The sequence below is a fragment of the Panthera tigris genome, chromosome B1, assembly GCF_018350195.1.
Source record: "Panthera tigris isolate Pti1 chromosome B1, P.tigris_Pti1_mat1.1, whole genome shotgun sequence".
NCBI lineage: Eukaryota > Metazoa > Chordata > Mammalia > Carnivora > Felidae > Panthera > Panthera tigris.
This window is the reverse complement of record NC_056663.1, coordinates 163,866,023-163,883,669: the sequence shown is the minus strand read 5'-3', so window position 1 is coordinate 163,883,669 and position 17,647 is coordinate 163,866,023. Positions and strand designations below refer to the sequence as shown.

The following is a 17,647-nucleotide window of genomic DNA, read 5'->3' as shown; positions in this document are numbered from 1 at the left end:
CAAACCTGTGAAAGTTTACACTTATGAAGTGTCAGTAAGTTGCTTGAGACCTGCCCAAACCAAACACTATGGTGTGACCCCAAGGTGAACACAATACATCAAACAGAGTCTTCTCTTCCTTCCAGATGCTTACCAAGGAACAAGTCTCATTTTCTGGCCAAAAGTTTCAAACCAAAACTCTCATAACAATTTAAAATAATCAAAATCTAGGGGCGCCTGGGTGGCTCAGTCAGTTAAGTGTCCGACTTCAGCTCAAGTCATGATCTTATGGTTTGTGAGTTTGAGGCCCGTGTCAGGCTCTGGGCTGACAGCTCAGAGCCTGGAGCCTGCTTCAGATTCTGTGTCTCCTTCTCTCTCTGGGCACTCATGCTCTGTCTCTGTCTCTGTCTCTCTCTCTCTCTCAAAAATAAATCAACATTTAAAAACTTTTTAAATAATAAAAATCTAGCTTTTATTGAATTCCTATCATGTCCAAGGATTGTGTTCCATACCACAGGGGACACAAATGGAAAAGACTAAGAGGTAAAAAGCAAAGTTGTATGTACAGTATATATATATGCATATATAACACGCATATAATAAAGTTGTATATGTAGTGACCTCTTCTTCAAAGTGGAAAGAGAACAAACAGCAACCATGGCAACAAAGCAATAAAAGTAGGAATTCATAACAAGTTCCAAAGGAGAAAGCTACTACTAGGTAAAGTTCTCTTTGATATAACTCAACGAAATCCAAATAAAAATGAAAACATCTAGAAAATAATAAGGGAACGCCACATATCGGAACCTCTGCTATTCAAACAGTACTCAGTCTAATTATTTATATCAATAAATGAAGGAAATACAAAAATAAATTTATCCACCTTAAGAATTTAGGATAAGAACCAAGTAAAGTAAAAGAAGAAAGTGAATAAAGACAGGAGCAGAAAGGAATAAATTATAAAGGCAACAGTGTAATTAAGATAGTAATTAAATACGAAATCTGGTTATATAGGGAAAAACAATGAAATACATAAATTGTTAACCAACCCAACCAATAAATAATGGGGAAAATCTATCAAAAAATAAGCCACAAGGATCCAGAAAAAAAATAAAAATAAAAGAATCATCTTGACTCCACACATTTGAACCTGAATGAAATGAGTAATTAAGTAGCAAAACATAGAATTTATCAAAATTGATTTCAGACTATCTAGAAATGTTAATAGACCTACTGAACGGGAAAACAGATGAGGTTTTAAAAGAGCTGCAATATTAAAAACATCACAGTGACACATTGTAGTATTACACGATCCCAGAGCACGTGGAAAGAAAGACCTCTAAATTTTTATATAAAGTGGGTTTACTATCAACACCAACAACACAGCAAAGACTGTGCACAAAAAGGGGAAATTGCTAACAAGTCTCACTCGTGTCCACACAAAAATCCTAGCCGAATACTAAGAAACTGAGTCCAATCACAGGGGGAAAGAATAACATACCATGACCAAGAGGGATTGCATACAGGAATACAAGAGTACTTGAATATCAGGGATTTTATTCATATAATTCAGCCTATTAATAGATCTGAGGATAAAAATCCCATAAACATCACCGTAGATGTTGAAAGGGCATTTGAAAAATTTCCATTTCTAGTATCAGCTGTCTTTAAATTCTCAGTAAAATAGTAATATATATGTACTTCCTTACCATAGCCCTTATTTACATTAGTCCCAAGTCCAGCATTAAGCTTTCTGTGCAAAATCATTCCAACTAAAATCAGGAAAAAGAAACACCTCACTGTCAGCACTGGTGTTTCATGTTGCTCTGAGATACCAGCTAATGCGATGAAATGAGAGACAAAAAAAGAAAAAAACAGACAAGATATACTGGATTAAATTGTAAAAGAGGAAGGGCACATAGGTGGCTCATTTGGTTGAGCGTCCACCTCTTGATTTCAGCTCAGGTCGTAATCCCAGAATCATGGGAGCAAGCCTTGTGTCAGGCTCAGACCCGAGCGTGTAGCCTGCTTAAGACCCTCTCTCTCTCCTTCTTCCCCTCCCCTGCTCACTCACACACGCTTTCTCCCTCTCAAAAAAAAAAAAAAAAAAAAAAAAAAAAAAAAAAAAAAAAAAAAATTGTTTTAATTAAAGTAAATTGTACAAGAGGGTTTGAAATTATCACTGTTTGCTGTTGATAAGATTCTCTACCTGAAACCCAGGAGAATCAACTAAAAAACTACTACAAACATTTTTTTTGAATTCACCAAAGTCATCAGTTACAAAATTAACACAAAACTCAAGTTTTTTCACAGGTTAAAAAAAAAAAAAAGATACACCCATTTACAGTAGCAACAACAAAAAATACCTTAAAATAAACTTAAAAATTTGCAAGAGCTAAATGAAGAAAAATTTTATTTTATTTAATTTTTTAAATATTTTTATTTATTTTTGACACAGAGAGAGACAGAGCATGAGCAGGGGAGGGGCAGAGAGAGAGGGAGACGCAGAATCCGAAGCAGGCTCCAGGCTCTGAGCTATCAGCACGGAGTCTGACGCGGGGCTCGAACCCACAGACTGTGAGATCATGACCTGCGCTGAAGTCAGATGCCCAACCGACTGAGCCACCCAGGCACCCCAATGAAGAAAAATTTTAAATGCTCCTAAAGAATACAAAGATGTTTCCTCCTCTCATTAGGTTTTCAATCCATCCAAGATTTATTTTTGCTTGAAGTAGGGACCTAGTTTTAATTTTTTCTATATGAATAATTAATATGTGGGTCCCAGAACAAATTGGTCCCCAAACTGCACTGATTTGTAATGCCCAAACAGTTTTCCCTAAATTACTCTGTAAATTTAGTGCACCAGTAGGAAGCTTTTATAAACTGGGCAAAGTAATTGTGAAGTTCATACGTATAAAATGTATCTTCAGAATATTTCTGAAAAAGAATAATGAGGGAGGTGAGCCACACTAAAGAAAGCCTCAGTATTTAAAACAGATAAAGGCATCACATAAATAGACAAGAGGATCAACGAAAGCAAGTAGTAAGTCCAGATGTAGTGCAACATAGGAGTTGTGTTTCTAAGGAAAGTGGCATCTCAAATCAATGGAGAAAAGATAGACACTTGGTAACCATCTAGAAAAACAATAAAATCGGATCCATACCTCACTCTGTGTCAGGAATAACTACAAATTATTCAAACATGCATACATTAAAAATAAGACCACTAAGGCTATCAAGAAACATGGGAAAATTTTTTACAATATTTTTATAGTATTTTTTATATTTTTTATAATTTTTATAATATTTTCTAACTTGACACTAAAGCTTCGCAAAAAATTGTCTGATAAATTCAAACACAAAAAATTCAAGTACCATTCATGGAAAAAGGTAGTATTAGAACTGAAAAATTGGGAAGAGTATTGCCACATATCACAAGAGCTAATTTCCTTAATATAGCTGCAGATGTCCTACAAATTGTGAGGAAAGCATTTTTTAAAAAACCAACTGAAAATTTTGCAAAGGATATGAACAGACAGCTTCCAGAAAAGGAGAGACAAATATATAAAATTTCATATATACAGAGATGCTTAACATTCCCAGGATAAGAGAAATGTAGCTGAGGGGTGCCTGAGTGGCTCAGTCAGTCAAGCGTCTGACTTTCACTCAGGTCATGATCCCATGGTTGACGGGTTTGAGCCCCATGTCGTCCGGCTCTGTGCTGACAGCTCAGGGCCTAGAGCCCGCTTCCAATTCTGTGTCTCCCTCTCTCTCTCTGCCCTTCCCCTGCTCATGCTCTGTCTCTCTCTCAAAAATAAATACATGTTAAAAAAAGTTTTTTAATAAAAATAAGTTTTTAAAAAGAGAAATGTAGCTGAAGCCTACACTGATATGAGATGTCAGAGAGCAAAGATCCATATGCTTCATTAAACACTTGCTGGGAAGGTTGTGGGGAAAATAAGCACTCTCTTACATTTCTAGTAGAAATATTAATTGTACAACTCCTATAGAGGGTACTTTAATGTCTACCAAAATTAGAAATGTACATTCCCTTTGACCCAGAATTTCTATCTTGGGTGATTTATCCTACATATATACTTATAAAAGTAGTATAGTACTTAGATTTCCGTTAAAAATTTTAAATAAATTGTGATACATCCAAAGTAAGAAATACTATGCATGTGTAGAATGAATGAGGACACTTTTTGTGTGCTGATGTGAAAAGATTCCTTCCCAATATATATTGTTAAATGAAACAAGTAATGTACACAAGAGTATATATATTACTATTTGTGTAAAAATAACACTATAAGAAAACATGTTTCTGTTTGTGTATGTATTAAATATTTCTGAAAAAGCACAGAATAAACTAATAATCGAAGTTTGTCTATGGAGAAGGGAATTGGTGGCCTGGAGACAAGGATGAAAGAAAACTTTAGAATCTTTTGATTTTTAAACCATATGAACATACCGACTATTGAAATATGACATAAATAAAATTATAAGATACCTCTATAAAAATGTATGCAATAAATTTGAAAATAAATATAAAATATGCAATTCTCCACATAACTATAAATTATCAAACATCTCAAAAAAGAAAAGGAAATTAAATCAGTAGTCGAATATCTGAAAAAGCAGCATGTCCAAACTATTTCATGAGAGATATGTGCAACTTCAAGAACAAATAACCTGCATTCAATATACACTATTTTCAAGACTGGAAAAAGAGACAAAACCTCACGTCCTACTTCATTTTATGATGCTAGCATAGCCTTTATACTGAAACTAGGCAAAGAGAGTGGGAAATTGGAAGCCAGGCTCCCTTGTGAACATAACAGGACAAATGCTAAATAAAGTATTAGCAAACCCAAACCAGAAATATAAATGTGGTAGGGTCCCCTTCCTAAGGAAAGGAAAAAAAAACCTCAACCTGGCTATATGCATACATGTCAACATCCCTCACGACCTTGTAACATGAGGCCACTTGATCAGACTCCATGTTTGTATGTTGCCGTATATAGGAGACAAAGAATTTTTAAAAATGCATTAAAAAACTACGCCACGTGGTGCTCGGGGCTCAGTTCTTCGGGTACGAACCCAACGGAGCGGTGCCGGCAGGAATAAAGTTGTTTCCAGGAAAGAAAAGCTTCAGTGTCACGACTCTGTGTGAGAATCCTGCCACATATATATTTTTTAAACGCCTCGTGACCGGAGCACCTGGGTGGCTCAGTCAAGCATCCGTCTCTCGGCTTCGTGACTTTGAGCTCCATGTTAGGCTGCTGCTGATGGTGCAAAGCCTACTTGGGATTCTCTCTCTCTCTCTCTCTCTCTCTCTCTCTCTCTCTCTCTCTCTCTGCCTCTATCTCTGCCCCTCCCCTGCTCACCCTGGCTCTGTCTCTCTCAAAATAAATAAATAAACATAAAAAAATTTAAATGCCTCATGACCGTTAGGTTTTAATCCAGGTACTTTAAAAAAATAGAAAATAAAGGGGCGCCTGGGTGGCTCAGTTGGTTAGGCAACTGACTTTTGCTGAGGTCATGATCTCACGGGGCTCTGTGCTGACAGCTTAGAGCCTGGAGCCTGCTTCAAATTCTGTATCCCCCTCTCTCTCTGTCCCTCCCCTGCTCGTTCTCTGTCTCTCTCTGTCTCTCAAAAATAAATAAATGTTAAAAAAATTTTTTTTCATAGAAAATATGTAAATTACAAAAATATTTTAAATACATGGAAAAATGTGTATATATTTTAAAATATCCACACACATAACACACATACACACACATTTTAGATTCAGACCTAAGAATGAAAAGCAAATCTTTAAAGCATTTAAAAGAAAATATAAACTTCCTTTATTACTTCAGAAGAGAGAAGGATTTATTATACTAAAAAAGGAAAAAAGGAGATCATAAAAACTGAAAAATTTGACATTAACATATTTTAAAGTGTAAAATAAGAGCATGAAAAAATTTTAAGCCAGAAATTAGAAGAATATGGTGGTAACCTAAAAGATAGGTTTTCAGAATATACTTTTAAAATACATATTAATCAGTTAAAAAGGCAAACAGCACTGCAATATAGAAAAGTGAGCAAAGGATATTAGCAGTCATGTAACAGCAGAGGAAGCCCAACTCGCCAACACACACATAAAAAGTCATTCCATTGAACTGTTGATCAAGGAAATGCACATTTTAAAATACATGCACAGGGGGCCCCTGGGTGGCTCAGTCGGTTAAGCGTCCAACTTCAGCTCGGGTCATGATCGCGCACAGCTAGTGAGTTCGAGCCCCACGTCTGGCTCTGAGCTGTCAGCACAACTGGAGCCTGCTTCAGATTCTGTGTCTCCCCCTCTCTCTCTGCCCCTCTCCCATTCGCACTCTGTCTCTCTGTCTCTCTCTCTCTCTCTCTCAAAAATAAACAGACATTTTAAAAAATTGTATTAGGAAAATAAAACATATATACAATTTCTCAGTGAATTGAAAAAAAGTATGAAGTTACCAACTGTTGGCAAGAATGTAAGGGGCCAGTTTTCTCATTCGTTGTGAGAGCGTAACTTAGGACAAGCACTTTGAATCATGATTCCAAAATATCTTTAATGTTAAATCCACACGTAGACTCTGATCAGGTCATTTCTGGGTTTAACAAGAAAAATCCTTGCCCTTGGGTACAAGATGACCTGTACAAGAAAGTTCTTGGCAGGCTGTTGGTAATACTAAGAAGTTAGAAACAATTTGAATGTTTATCAATACATTTTGGTATACTCATAATGAAACAGTATACAGCAGTTAAAGGAATGTGCTTGATCTTTATGTACCCATGTGAATAAAACTGAAATACAATGTTTCATTAAAAATTGAGGCTCCTGGGTGGCTCAGTGGGTTAAGCATCTGACTTCAGCTCAGGTCATGACCTCAGTTTGTGAGTTCAAGCCCCACATCAGGCACTGTGCTGACAGCTCAGAGCCTGGAGCCTGCTTCAGATTCTGTCTCCTCTCTCTCTGCCCCTCCCCCACTCATGCTCTGTCTCTGTCTCTCAAAAAAACAAATAATTAAATGTTAAAAAAATTTTTTTAGTCAACATACATATGATCTCCTTATGTGAAATGTTAAAACACATAAAATGCACATATATATGATAAAAATATAAGCACATGGACACAATGGGAACACACCCTTCTATTGTGATTGCCTCTGGAGAATGGGGGGCATGAAACAGATGAGAGAAGGGATAGGTTTCAATTGTATCTGCTGTGTTTTATCTTGTTAAAGAATGTTCCTGCCAAATGTTGCTATTTGTGATATCTGGGTTTTAGGTACATGGGGGGTTGTGCAATTTGCTCTTCTAGTCTTTGTAGGGCGGTGAGCCCCTGGCTCTGTTGTGACTTCCTCTCAGCTGCAGAACCTCTCAGGCTGACCCTGCACAGCCCATGTGATCTTGTGGCCATATCGCCTGTGACTAACTTGCTGGCTATGGGCCTGTTTGAGACCTTGCCTGTTCCAGTTCTGCCTACTTGTCTATTCTAGACCTACTAACATCTCTTTACAGAAGTCCACCTGCTGTCACCATGCCGGATGAATGCTACATTCGCTGCCACACCCCACTTCCTCCTAGCTAGAGAAGCCAGGCCTGACCTCCAACCTCTGTCCCCATCACCAGCTGAGACTGGGTCTGTGTCCCTCAAACTCTATCCCCCTGCTAGTAATTGGACCTTCTCTGTGTCCTGAGCCATTCCTGGCATTGACTTTTTAGTTACAGAACTGATTCTTTTTCGCTCACATTTCTAGATTTCCTCAACATCCGACAGCAGTAGAAAATGACACACACACCTTCCCTAGTTTCTAGGTTTGACTACTTTTACCCACAGTTCACACTTACCGTCCGTTGGAAACTGCATGCAGTTTTGTTTTGTTTTGACCTAAAAGAGCAGTTTTGATCTGACTTTGATATTTTGGTTCCCCCACTCTTCCTTTTGTTCCCAAAGAACAAAGAAAGTGCAGCACTGTGTATTTTTCTGTATTTGTGTTTTTAAGAAGACTTAGCTAAGCTCATAAAGACAGTGTATATTTTACTGCCTGATATGCAGAGGCATATAGGCAATTCAAATATAGACTCTTCTGGCAGAATGCACTTTGGAGTGAATGAGCAGTTTCAGTATGGTGGAATTGAAATCATTTCAGGAAAAAAACATTTCTCAAATGACAGTGAAAGTCCATGAAAAACATGATCTGATACAAATACATCTGCTTTACAACTTATCAGAAAATGTGCAGTAGACATAAAGTTGTAATAATATTTTAGAGCTATAAAGAACAGGAAGAAAAAACTTTCTAGTTGAGTCACGTCTTCATAATGCCCATCTCTCAGAAATTCTGAAAATATTCACAAGTTATTTGTTAATAAATTGAGTTACCTCTTGTCTCAAAATACGTTCTGCCTGATTTCTGGTGATGTTTCTATGGTACCACCTGTAAAAGCAATAAAAATACTTTAAAATTTTTATATTCCATTTTTTTTTTACCGAAAAAAAATCCCTTCATTTCCTTCATTACTAAGAGCTTTACTCCAGAACTGATTTTAGAGAGTTAATTCCAATAAACAACAATGTACTGTTATGTGTCATTGATTTAAGGTAATATAGTTCTACTAATTGTGAGCCAAAATCTAATTTCTTCTATCACATCTTAATTCCACTTTCTGAGGGGTATATGGTTTTGAGTGATTTAATCTCCTGAAAATTTCCATGAAAGGTATGTGATTAAGAAGGCATCATCTTCAATAAACATTTACTGAGCTTTGATAGACAAACTAAAAAATACCCATTTCTTTCTTTGTTCTCAGGAACTTCCTATTTGCACGCTTTTATATGTGCTGTGTTCCCTTTCCCGAATTAAAACTAACTCTGACCCAGTTGTTATGTTAACTGTATGTTAACTCGTAGTGAAGTTAGTGGTTTAATAACATAAACAGAACAAACTAGCATGTTGCCCTATTTCACACACCCTCTTGTTCCCCTCTCATACAAAGATTCGACCACACTGGGACTCTTGCCTTCCTCACCAAGCCCCTTTCTGCCTCCTGTCTTGCTGTTTCCTCTGTATGAAACACTACCACTAAATATATAAGAACCATTCACAGGAACATAATTAAGTAAGAGTATACATTGAGTCACAGTGGGTAGGCCAAATGGTGGCCACATGAAACTCCTATATCTGACCTTGAGGATGGAACCTACCATATCGTGGGACTTCCCCTAACCTGCAGTAATAAAAAGCTGCCACTAAATTAGAATGGTCAGGCATTAAGAATACTAACAGCCTTAAGTTGAAAATGAACTTTAAAAAAGATGAAGCATAGAGAATAGAGGATGATTACAGGTGATTCTAGAGAAAGTAATCGGGCTACTTATCACCAGTGGGAACAAAAGGTAATTGTGATGTTAAACTGTGAATATCATTCAGTACTTTTCAATGAATATTCATATTAGGGGAGGGAATTTCAGGATGAGTCTGAGCCCTCTTTTTGTAGAAAGATGAAATTCTCTCAAAATAAATGAGACAGAGTTAAAGACACAGGGGACTGGTTTAAAGGTGCTCCCACTTGCTAATTCATGAAATTTGGGTGCTAAACAGAAAATAATGATTATCGCTCACTAAAATACATTGAGGCTATGAAGAGCCAAGACTGTGTAATGACACTCCAAAAGGGAAAATTTTATAGAAATTATTTTTTTCTAAGTGTTTCTCACCTGCTATCACATTGGTGTTAATTTTGTTATTTCATACTTATTTATTATAGTGAGAAATATAAGCAAATATATTAATTTTGCTTAAATATAAATTAAAAATCCATCCATGTGTGGATGTCATTAGAATGACTTCAGGGCGCCTGGGTGGCTCAGTCGATTGAGGGTACAATTCAGCTCAGGTCATGATCTTGTGGTTTGTGAGTTCCAGCCCTGCGTCGGGCTCTGTGCTGACAGCTCAGAGCCTGGAGCCTGCTTCAGATCCTATGTTCCTTCTATCTCTACCCCTCCCCCACTTGTGCTCTATCAAAAATAAATAAACCCAATAAAAATTAAAAAAAATAAAAAGAATGACTTCAAAGAGGGGCACATGGGTGGCTCAGTTGGTTAAGCATCTGACTTCAGCTCAGGTCATGATCTTGTGGTTCATGAGTTAAAGCCCTGCATCAGGCTCTGCGCTGACAGCTCAGAGCCTGGAGCCTGCTTCAGATTCTGTGTCTCCCTCTCTCTCTGTCCCTCCCCTACTCACGCTCTGTCTCTCTCTCAATAATAAAATAAAACATTAAATTTTAATTAAAAAAAAAAGAATGACTTCGAAGTAGTAATAGAAGAGCCAGATAGAAGTATATGATGAATTTAAGATCCTTTAAAATAATGCAGAATTTTATCTGTCAGAAAAGAGATTAGATGGATGTGACATAGGAGAAGCAGGGGCGTGGTATTTCAGAATTTCATCTGGTTAAATCAGACAGTGAAACAAGAGTTTTGTGGAGTGTTTTTAATAGGTAAGTTTGCAACTCATATACCAAGACGACACTGATTGTAAAACTCATACTGAATGATGTGGACAGAGAGCTTGGGGTGGGGCTTCTACCAACATACAAAACCCATCCAAAAATAAAAAAATAAAAGCCATCCAGCATGTCCAACTGTTGCTGATTACAAACATCTTGTATACATGTAAGCCTCGTGTACCCCATTCCAATCTCTGATTCAAGTAACAGTGTTGTAGTCTTGAGTTTTCAACCTAGAAACCCTGTTAGACCTAAGAAGGGAAACCTGCTTCTCTTAGTGATTTTTTAACCCTGAGGAGAGTAAGCATTCAGGTTAGAGATAATGAGATAAATCAGACTCATACTTCTGTAAAATTCAGGATAAGCAATATGTTTGATATTTAAAGTACCTATAATTTTAAGGGGTACCTGGGGTGGCTCAGTTGGTTAAGCATCCAACACTTGATTTCAGCCCAGGTCATGATCTCACAGTTCATGAGTTCGAGCCCCACTTTGTCAGGCTCCACACTGATAGCCCGAAGCCTGCTTGGAATTCTCTCTCTCCCTCTGTCTGTCTGCACCTCCCCCACTCGCACATACACACACACACACGACTCTGCCTCTCTCTCAAAGTAAATAAATAAACATTAAAAAAATTTAAAGTATCTATAATTTTAAGAGAATCTGACATTATTAGGTTTTTGCCTCTAGTTTTAAAAGCATAATTAATTTTAAACTTACAATTTGAAATTTATGGGAATTTGACTTTTTAAATGATGTTTGTATGGTTAAGAGAACTTGGCTTACCACATTTAAGTTTAATTTATTAGATTTCCAGGGTCGTATATGGACTTACAAAGGGCTATTAAAAATTGCAAATTTGCCCTGTCTGGCATGTAAAATATTTAATCAGAAAATTGAATTTATTTAGTCTATTAATGCAAGTGAAATCTTTTGGGAAATTTCATTAACTGAACTTATAAAAGGGCTGATTGTTTAAGGACACTGTGTGTTGAGTTTGAATTAAAGTGATTGTTCTTATTGTTTTAGATCTGTAAACAGTATATCAAGACCTGGAAGTTAAATTTGAGGGCTTACTGAAAACCAGGTTTTCACACTGTAATGTTGATAATTTGGATATTAAGTTAAAACCAAAGCAGCCATCAATATTTCAAAGTATAAAGATTCCTGAGATGTCAAAAACCCACACTAACATGAGCATTCCTTCTCCCCTCCACCCCTAAGTACCTCCTACTACCTTTGGACCTCAAGCCACTTCCTTATAAGGTTTTCCCAATCCCACACTCTCATCTAAATTATATCCCCTTTACCACTGATTTCTCCCAGTGTGCATACTGTTCCTTACTAAGACCACAATTTAAAATTTTATACTTATTTGTGAATCTAAGATTGGTTAATGTCCATCTCCCCCACAAAGCTGTAAGTTCTGTGAACACACGGACTGCTTCTCCGTCTTCCATGGGCCTAGAACAGCTAACATCTGGTACATGAGAAGTGTACAATCAGGAAAGATTGAATAGGGTGAAGTGATTCAGGGCCTAAAGTGACTACGAAATGTAGTACATCTGTGATAGCCGGCAACCTGAAAATTCACTTCCTGTCGGCTTCACAGTTCTAGAATGTTTCAAATATTTACTACTCCTGTATGAGATAGGCATTACGGTCCCCAGTTTTCATATCATGTAGAGGTTTATAGATGTTCAGTAACTTTGCCCAGAGGCCAAGCACTAATCAGTGATGATGTCAGTATTTGAGCCGGAATTTCCCCAATTTAATTTCTTTTAACATTTATTCATTTTTGCGAGCAAGCAGGGGAGGGGCAGAGAGAGAGGGAGACACAGACTCTGAAGCAGGCTCCAGGCTCTGAGCTGTCTGCACAGAGCCCAGCCCAACACCAGGCTCAAACCCACGAACCGTGAGATCATGACCTGAGCTGAAGTTGGACACTCAACAGACTGAGCCACCCAGGTGCCCCATAGATTTCTCCAATTTCTCAACCCACACTACATTATTTCAAACAAAAGCAGTAATTTCTACACAGTTATTAGAACAGTGCTTGGCCCTTAGTAAGTAGTTGATATATTTTAATGACTTATATTGATAATTATTATATCTACATTTTAATAAACTCCTTTAAAAAGACACAAATAAAATTAATTTTCTCACAATTGGAGTAATTAAAGAACAAGACTTTTAAAGACACATGAATCAAAGCCAAGAAAATGAGATGACTATTCTAAGTTCAGAGTGGTTTAATTCAAATTACCCAATATCTATAGTATAAACAAGCTGCAGACTCCAAGCCTTGTGTAAACTAAGGAAGCAGCAAGCACATTTGTTAATCATAAAAGGAAGGAAAGTCACATTGTTGGTTACCGAGTGTCCATTCACTAACTATCCATCACTGTGTTAAGTACCTCCACACATAACTCCTTTAATCTCTTGGAAGGTCTGAACTGAGTTTACAATATGGAAAGAAAATCTTATTTTTTCTAATTTTTCTTGACAGGAGATTTACAAACAGAACTTCCCCTGACCTGGCCTTTCAAGAGACCTAATGTGTTGGGACGCTGCCCCCTGAGGGGTAGGCTGGACTGACAGTAGACAGCTGTGGAACTGTTTTCCTAGGACAGGTGTTCTGCCACCTGAGGGCTCTGTCCTACCGAGTGGAGACTAGAATTTCCGCGCAGAGCTACATGACTCAGGTCAAGAGAGGGGGCGTGACAAGCTGAGTGAAGGACGGAGAAGAGAGATCTGTGATGGCAGTAAGGTGGCTGACTTGCGAGAGAGAATAGAAGTAGCTAATAGAGAGGCCTGGTCAAGTCACGTGGATGAGTCATGTGTCCTGTAGTCATCCCTTTCTCCCTCTAATGAAGTCTACGTTGTTCACCAATGTTTTTAGAGTTGGATTTGCTTTAGGGGCGAGAGAGATGCTGGGTCTGGCCTCCAGGTGGGTTTACATTAGTAGCAAGGCAGACACCCTAGGAGCTGGGCGGGGGCTGTCGTTCAATTTATATTTACTGCCCCATTCTTGGAGAAGCACCAGCCTCAATGTCTCAACTCACAACCCCTACCGCCACCTGCTGGAAGCATGTGCTAATTATAAAGTGAGTATCTCGGTTGTGGGGAGGGCAGTCAAGGGTAAAATGCAAACCTGAATTTATAAAAGACCCACACTACTCCTAAGCCCACCACTCTCTACCTGTAAATTCCTTTTGCAACCTCAGTTTCTGATCTGCAGAATGAGGGGCTAGAAAAGTGATTCCTAAGATCTCCATCTTCCAAATCTATCATTGCAACAAAAATAGATTTCTAAGCAGAACCCTAGCGAACACACCACAAGCTTCCCCCCAAACTACAGCATTAGCCTACTTCTCGTCTTCAGCTATTTCTAAAATGTTTCCCAACATGAGCCAAAATGTAGTTATGTGTCTCCAAGTTAGGTTCATTTCACCACTCATTAAACAATTAACGTCATTTTTGAGATCATTATTTTTCCATTTAGGACATATAATAAGAACAAGATGAGTGCTTGCTTTCCATGCTGTCACTGTTAAAACAAACCAAAAAAAGTGGTCATACAAAACAAAACTGAAAAAGAAATTTAGGCAAAATAAGTTTCTCAATCAACCATTAAAAGGATCGAACATCGGGCAATTGGGTGGCTCAATCCGTTAAGTGACCGACTTCAGCTCAGGTCATGATCTCGCAGTTGCATCTGGCTCTGTGCTGACAGCTCAGAGCTTGGAGCCTGCTTTGGATTCTGTGTCTCAGTCTCTCTGCCCCTCCCCCCACTCACACTCTGTCTCTCTCAAAAAATGAATAAACATGAAAAAAAGCTAAAAAAAAAAAAAAAAAAAAAAAAGGCATCAAAGATCTCTCAAGCTAAAAGCAGCCAGATGTGTTCTTTAACTTTTGTAGACCAAAATCAGCATCGATGCTCGTAAACTGCCCAAATGTACCTGATTTTCGTAGATTAACCATAGCGCACATTTTGGAGGAGACTTACTCATATATTTCTAAATTGGTTGGTTTGTTTTCAGTCACATAGTTGCTTGGGATTAAGCCTTCATTCCTACAACAAAAGACAAGGCAACCATCAAAATGCTTGGCACGTGTGTGGCATTATGTGACGACAATCCTTTCAAAACCTCAAGGACACAGGGGGAAATCAAACTTGTTTTACTGATTAAATTGCTAACAGAAAAAAAAAGGGGTTTTCATTTCCACATTCAACCAAAGTCTCTGTATGATAAATACTAGAATTCTGACTTACAATGTAAGTAGTCAGGTGTTTTATGACACAAAAATTCTTCAAAGAGGAAAAGCGGCACTCACGCGACCACTGGGATGTCATATGACTCGATTTAAAACACAGCAATTACAAAGATATCAACTTAATTCTTTTTAATTGCTGCAGAATAGATAGAATGGATATTCCAGTTTAGCCACGTCTGTATCACAACAATGCTGTACAGAAACACATACACATGACTTCTTGTGCACCCGTAAAAGTATTTGTCTAAGACAGATACCAAGCAGGGAAACTGCTGAGTCACCAAGTACGTGCATCTCCCAGTAGATACAGCAAACTGCTGTTGCAAGAAAATATACCCATGTACACACCCATCAGGAGGGCACGGGTTTCTCTTTTTCTATACCTTCACCAAAAAAATGTGAAATTATAAAATTACAAAAAGATCTCCGTGACATTATTGGGAAACACAAGCAATGCGTGGAACAACGCATAAAGCAGGGTAAGGAATTAGGTAAACTGAGTCTGCAAACAATAACATATGTTTCAATATGTGCATGAAAGTGCATTGAAATCATCTGGAAGGGCACTCACTGAGTTAATAATGGTGCTTGGGTTTGGAGGTGTGGCAAAGCAGGAATTTGCCATTATTTATCATGGATGCGTATTATAAAAAACAATATTCACTTATTAAGTTTGAAATTAATTAGTTCATTTTTATTTTTATTTATTTTTTTTAATATAATTCATTGTCACATTGGTTTCCATACAACACCCAGTGCTCATCCCAACGAGTGCCCTCCTCCCTGCCCATCACCCACTTTCTCCTCTCCCCCACCCCCATCTACCCTTAGTTTGCTTTCAGTCCTTAAGAGTCTCTTATGGTTTGCCTCCCTCCCTCTCTGTAATTTTTCCCCCCTCCCCTCCCCCATGGTCTTCTGTTAAGTTTCTCAAGATCCACATATGAGTGAGTCATGCCAATGTCCACCTGCTGGAGGGCTAATTACACTGTCCTGAACCTACTCATACCTTTTTTCCCACTGAAAAGTCTCCATCACATGTTGAGTCTAAACTAAAAACTGGTAAGAGCCAAATCATCAGGAAAATACAATCAGAGCAGAGGTATATAATATAGATATTTCTAATACTTATATACTTATGGTCTCCAAATCATGACAAAGAATAGAATTCAAAGCCAGCACTCTCTCCCAGGCAGCCCAGATACCCCTCAGAATTGTGTACCTCAGACTCCAGTCAGGCATGAACAATCTATGAACCCCCCATGTTCACTGCAGCATTATGTATCATAGTCAAGATATGGAAACAACCTAAGTGTCCAATGACGGATGAATGGATAAAAGAAAATATTATTCAGTCATAAAATAGGAGAAAATCTTGCTATTTGCAACAACATGATGGACCTCAAGAGCATTATGCTAAGTAGAATAAATCAGATGGAAAAAGGCAAATACTGTATAGTCTCACTTATATGTGGAATCTAAAAAAAAATTTAGTTAAAAAAAAACCTCATAGATACAGAGAACAGATTGGTGGTTGCCAGAGGCAGGTGGGTGAAGTAGGTGAAGGGGGTCAAAAGATACAAAGTTTCAGTTATAAGATAAATAAGCCATAGGGATGTATTAAACCACATAGTGACTATAGTTAATAATACTATATTGCATATTTGAAAGTCGCTAAGAGAGTAAATCTTAAAAGTTCTCATCACCAGAAAAAAAAATTTGTAACTATGCATGGTGACAGATGTTAACTACACATATTGTGATCATTCCACAAATAAATGTTGAATTATTATGCTGTACACCTGAGACCAATATAATGTTATATGTCAGTGATACCTTAATTTAAAAAAAAAGGAAGGAAGGAAGGAAGGAAGGAAGGAAGGAAGGAAGGAAGGAAGGAAGGAAGGAAGGAAGGAAAAAAGGTAGGAAAACTCAGAGAGGGTAAGTGATTGCCAAAGGACACACAATAGTAAGTGACAGCGTCGGGATGTGAAGCCAGGCGTATGAAGTGCTGTGACTCTGCCTGAAATCCCAGTGCTGTAATGCTCTCTCATACAGATAAGAGGTGTGGGGACATGTTCTACTTCATGCAGAAGGAAATAAACCTAAAGAAAATGAGCCACAAAACAGTTTTTATGTTTCAGGAGTCTTCAGAGGATAAAAGAAGAATTTGGTAAGGACCATGGCATCAGTCTTACCCCAAACGGTCTCTTGCCTTCCACCAGTGAGGATTATACTTCTCCAATATCACGTACTCCTCTGCTCTCTTTAAGGCTAAATCACACGGCTCTCTGGGCACAAAATCATACAGGGCTTTTACTTGGATCTTCTCTTCAGTAACCTCAGAGGGTGGGAGGGGAGGCAGTGGCTTGCGTTTTGATGGTTGCATGTGGCCTCTGTTGGCCTGCAAAAACCAAGGAGTGATTTGTTGTACTCTTGTTTTAGTCATGTGTACTAAAAAAGAATAGGGCTATAATACTTTTGTGTGCTGCCCCAATTCTCCCAGCCGGTTGCATCAAAGCAAAAACCAGGGTGGGGTAAACATAGGAAATGATTATAAGACAAACTTTAAATCCGGCAACACACTCACCCTTTTGTAAATTTTCAAGATCATAAGTTCTCTTGCCAGGATTGCATTGGATATTTTTCTTTTTTAAAAAATTAGCTCTATGCTCAACATGGGGCTCGAATTCACGACCCTGAAATCAAGAGTCGTGTGCCCTGTGGACCGAACCAGCCAGGCACCCCTGGACATTTTTTAAGCCACAATTCTTAAAATTTGAATTCCACCCCAATAGTTCCACTTTGTTTATGGGTTTTTCTCTCTTGAAAAAAAGAAAAACAGCCCTTCCGTTTCAC

The 17,647-nt window shown here is 38.0% G+C and overlaps 1 protein-coding gene across 4 annotated transcripts in view; it reads right to left on the bottom strand.

Annotated features, from left to right (window-relative positions):
* Positions 1 to 17,647, bottom strand: part of TXK (TXK tyrosine kinase) — a 61,391-nt gene that overhangs the window by 23,615 nt on the left and 20,129 nt on the right. For all 4 annotated transcript variants that reach the window (XM_042984579.1, XM_042984580.1, XM_007075905.3 and 1 more), the window contains 3 exons: positions 16,987 to 17,192; positions 14,523 to 14,588; positions 8,388 to 8,442 (listed from right to left, as the gene is read on the bottom strand). In XM_042984579.1, coding sequence (XP_042840513.1) covers positions 8,388 to 8,442; positions 14,523 to 14,588; positions 16,987 to 17,192 — 327 coding nt within the window. The remainder of the gene's footprint in view (positions 1 to 8,387; positions 8,443 to 14,522; positions 14,589 to 16,986; positions 17,193 to 17,647) is intronic.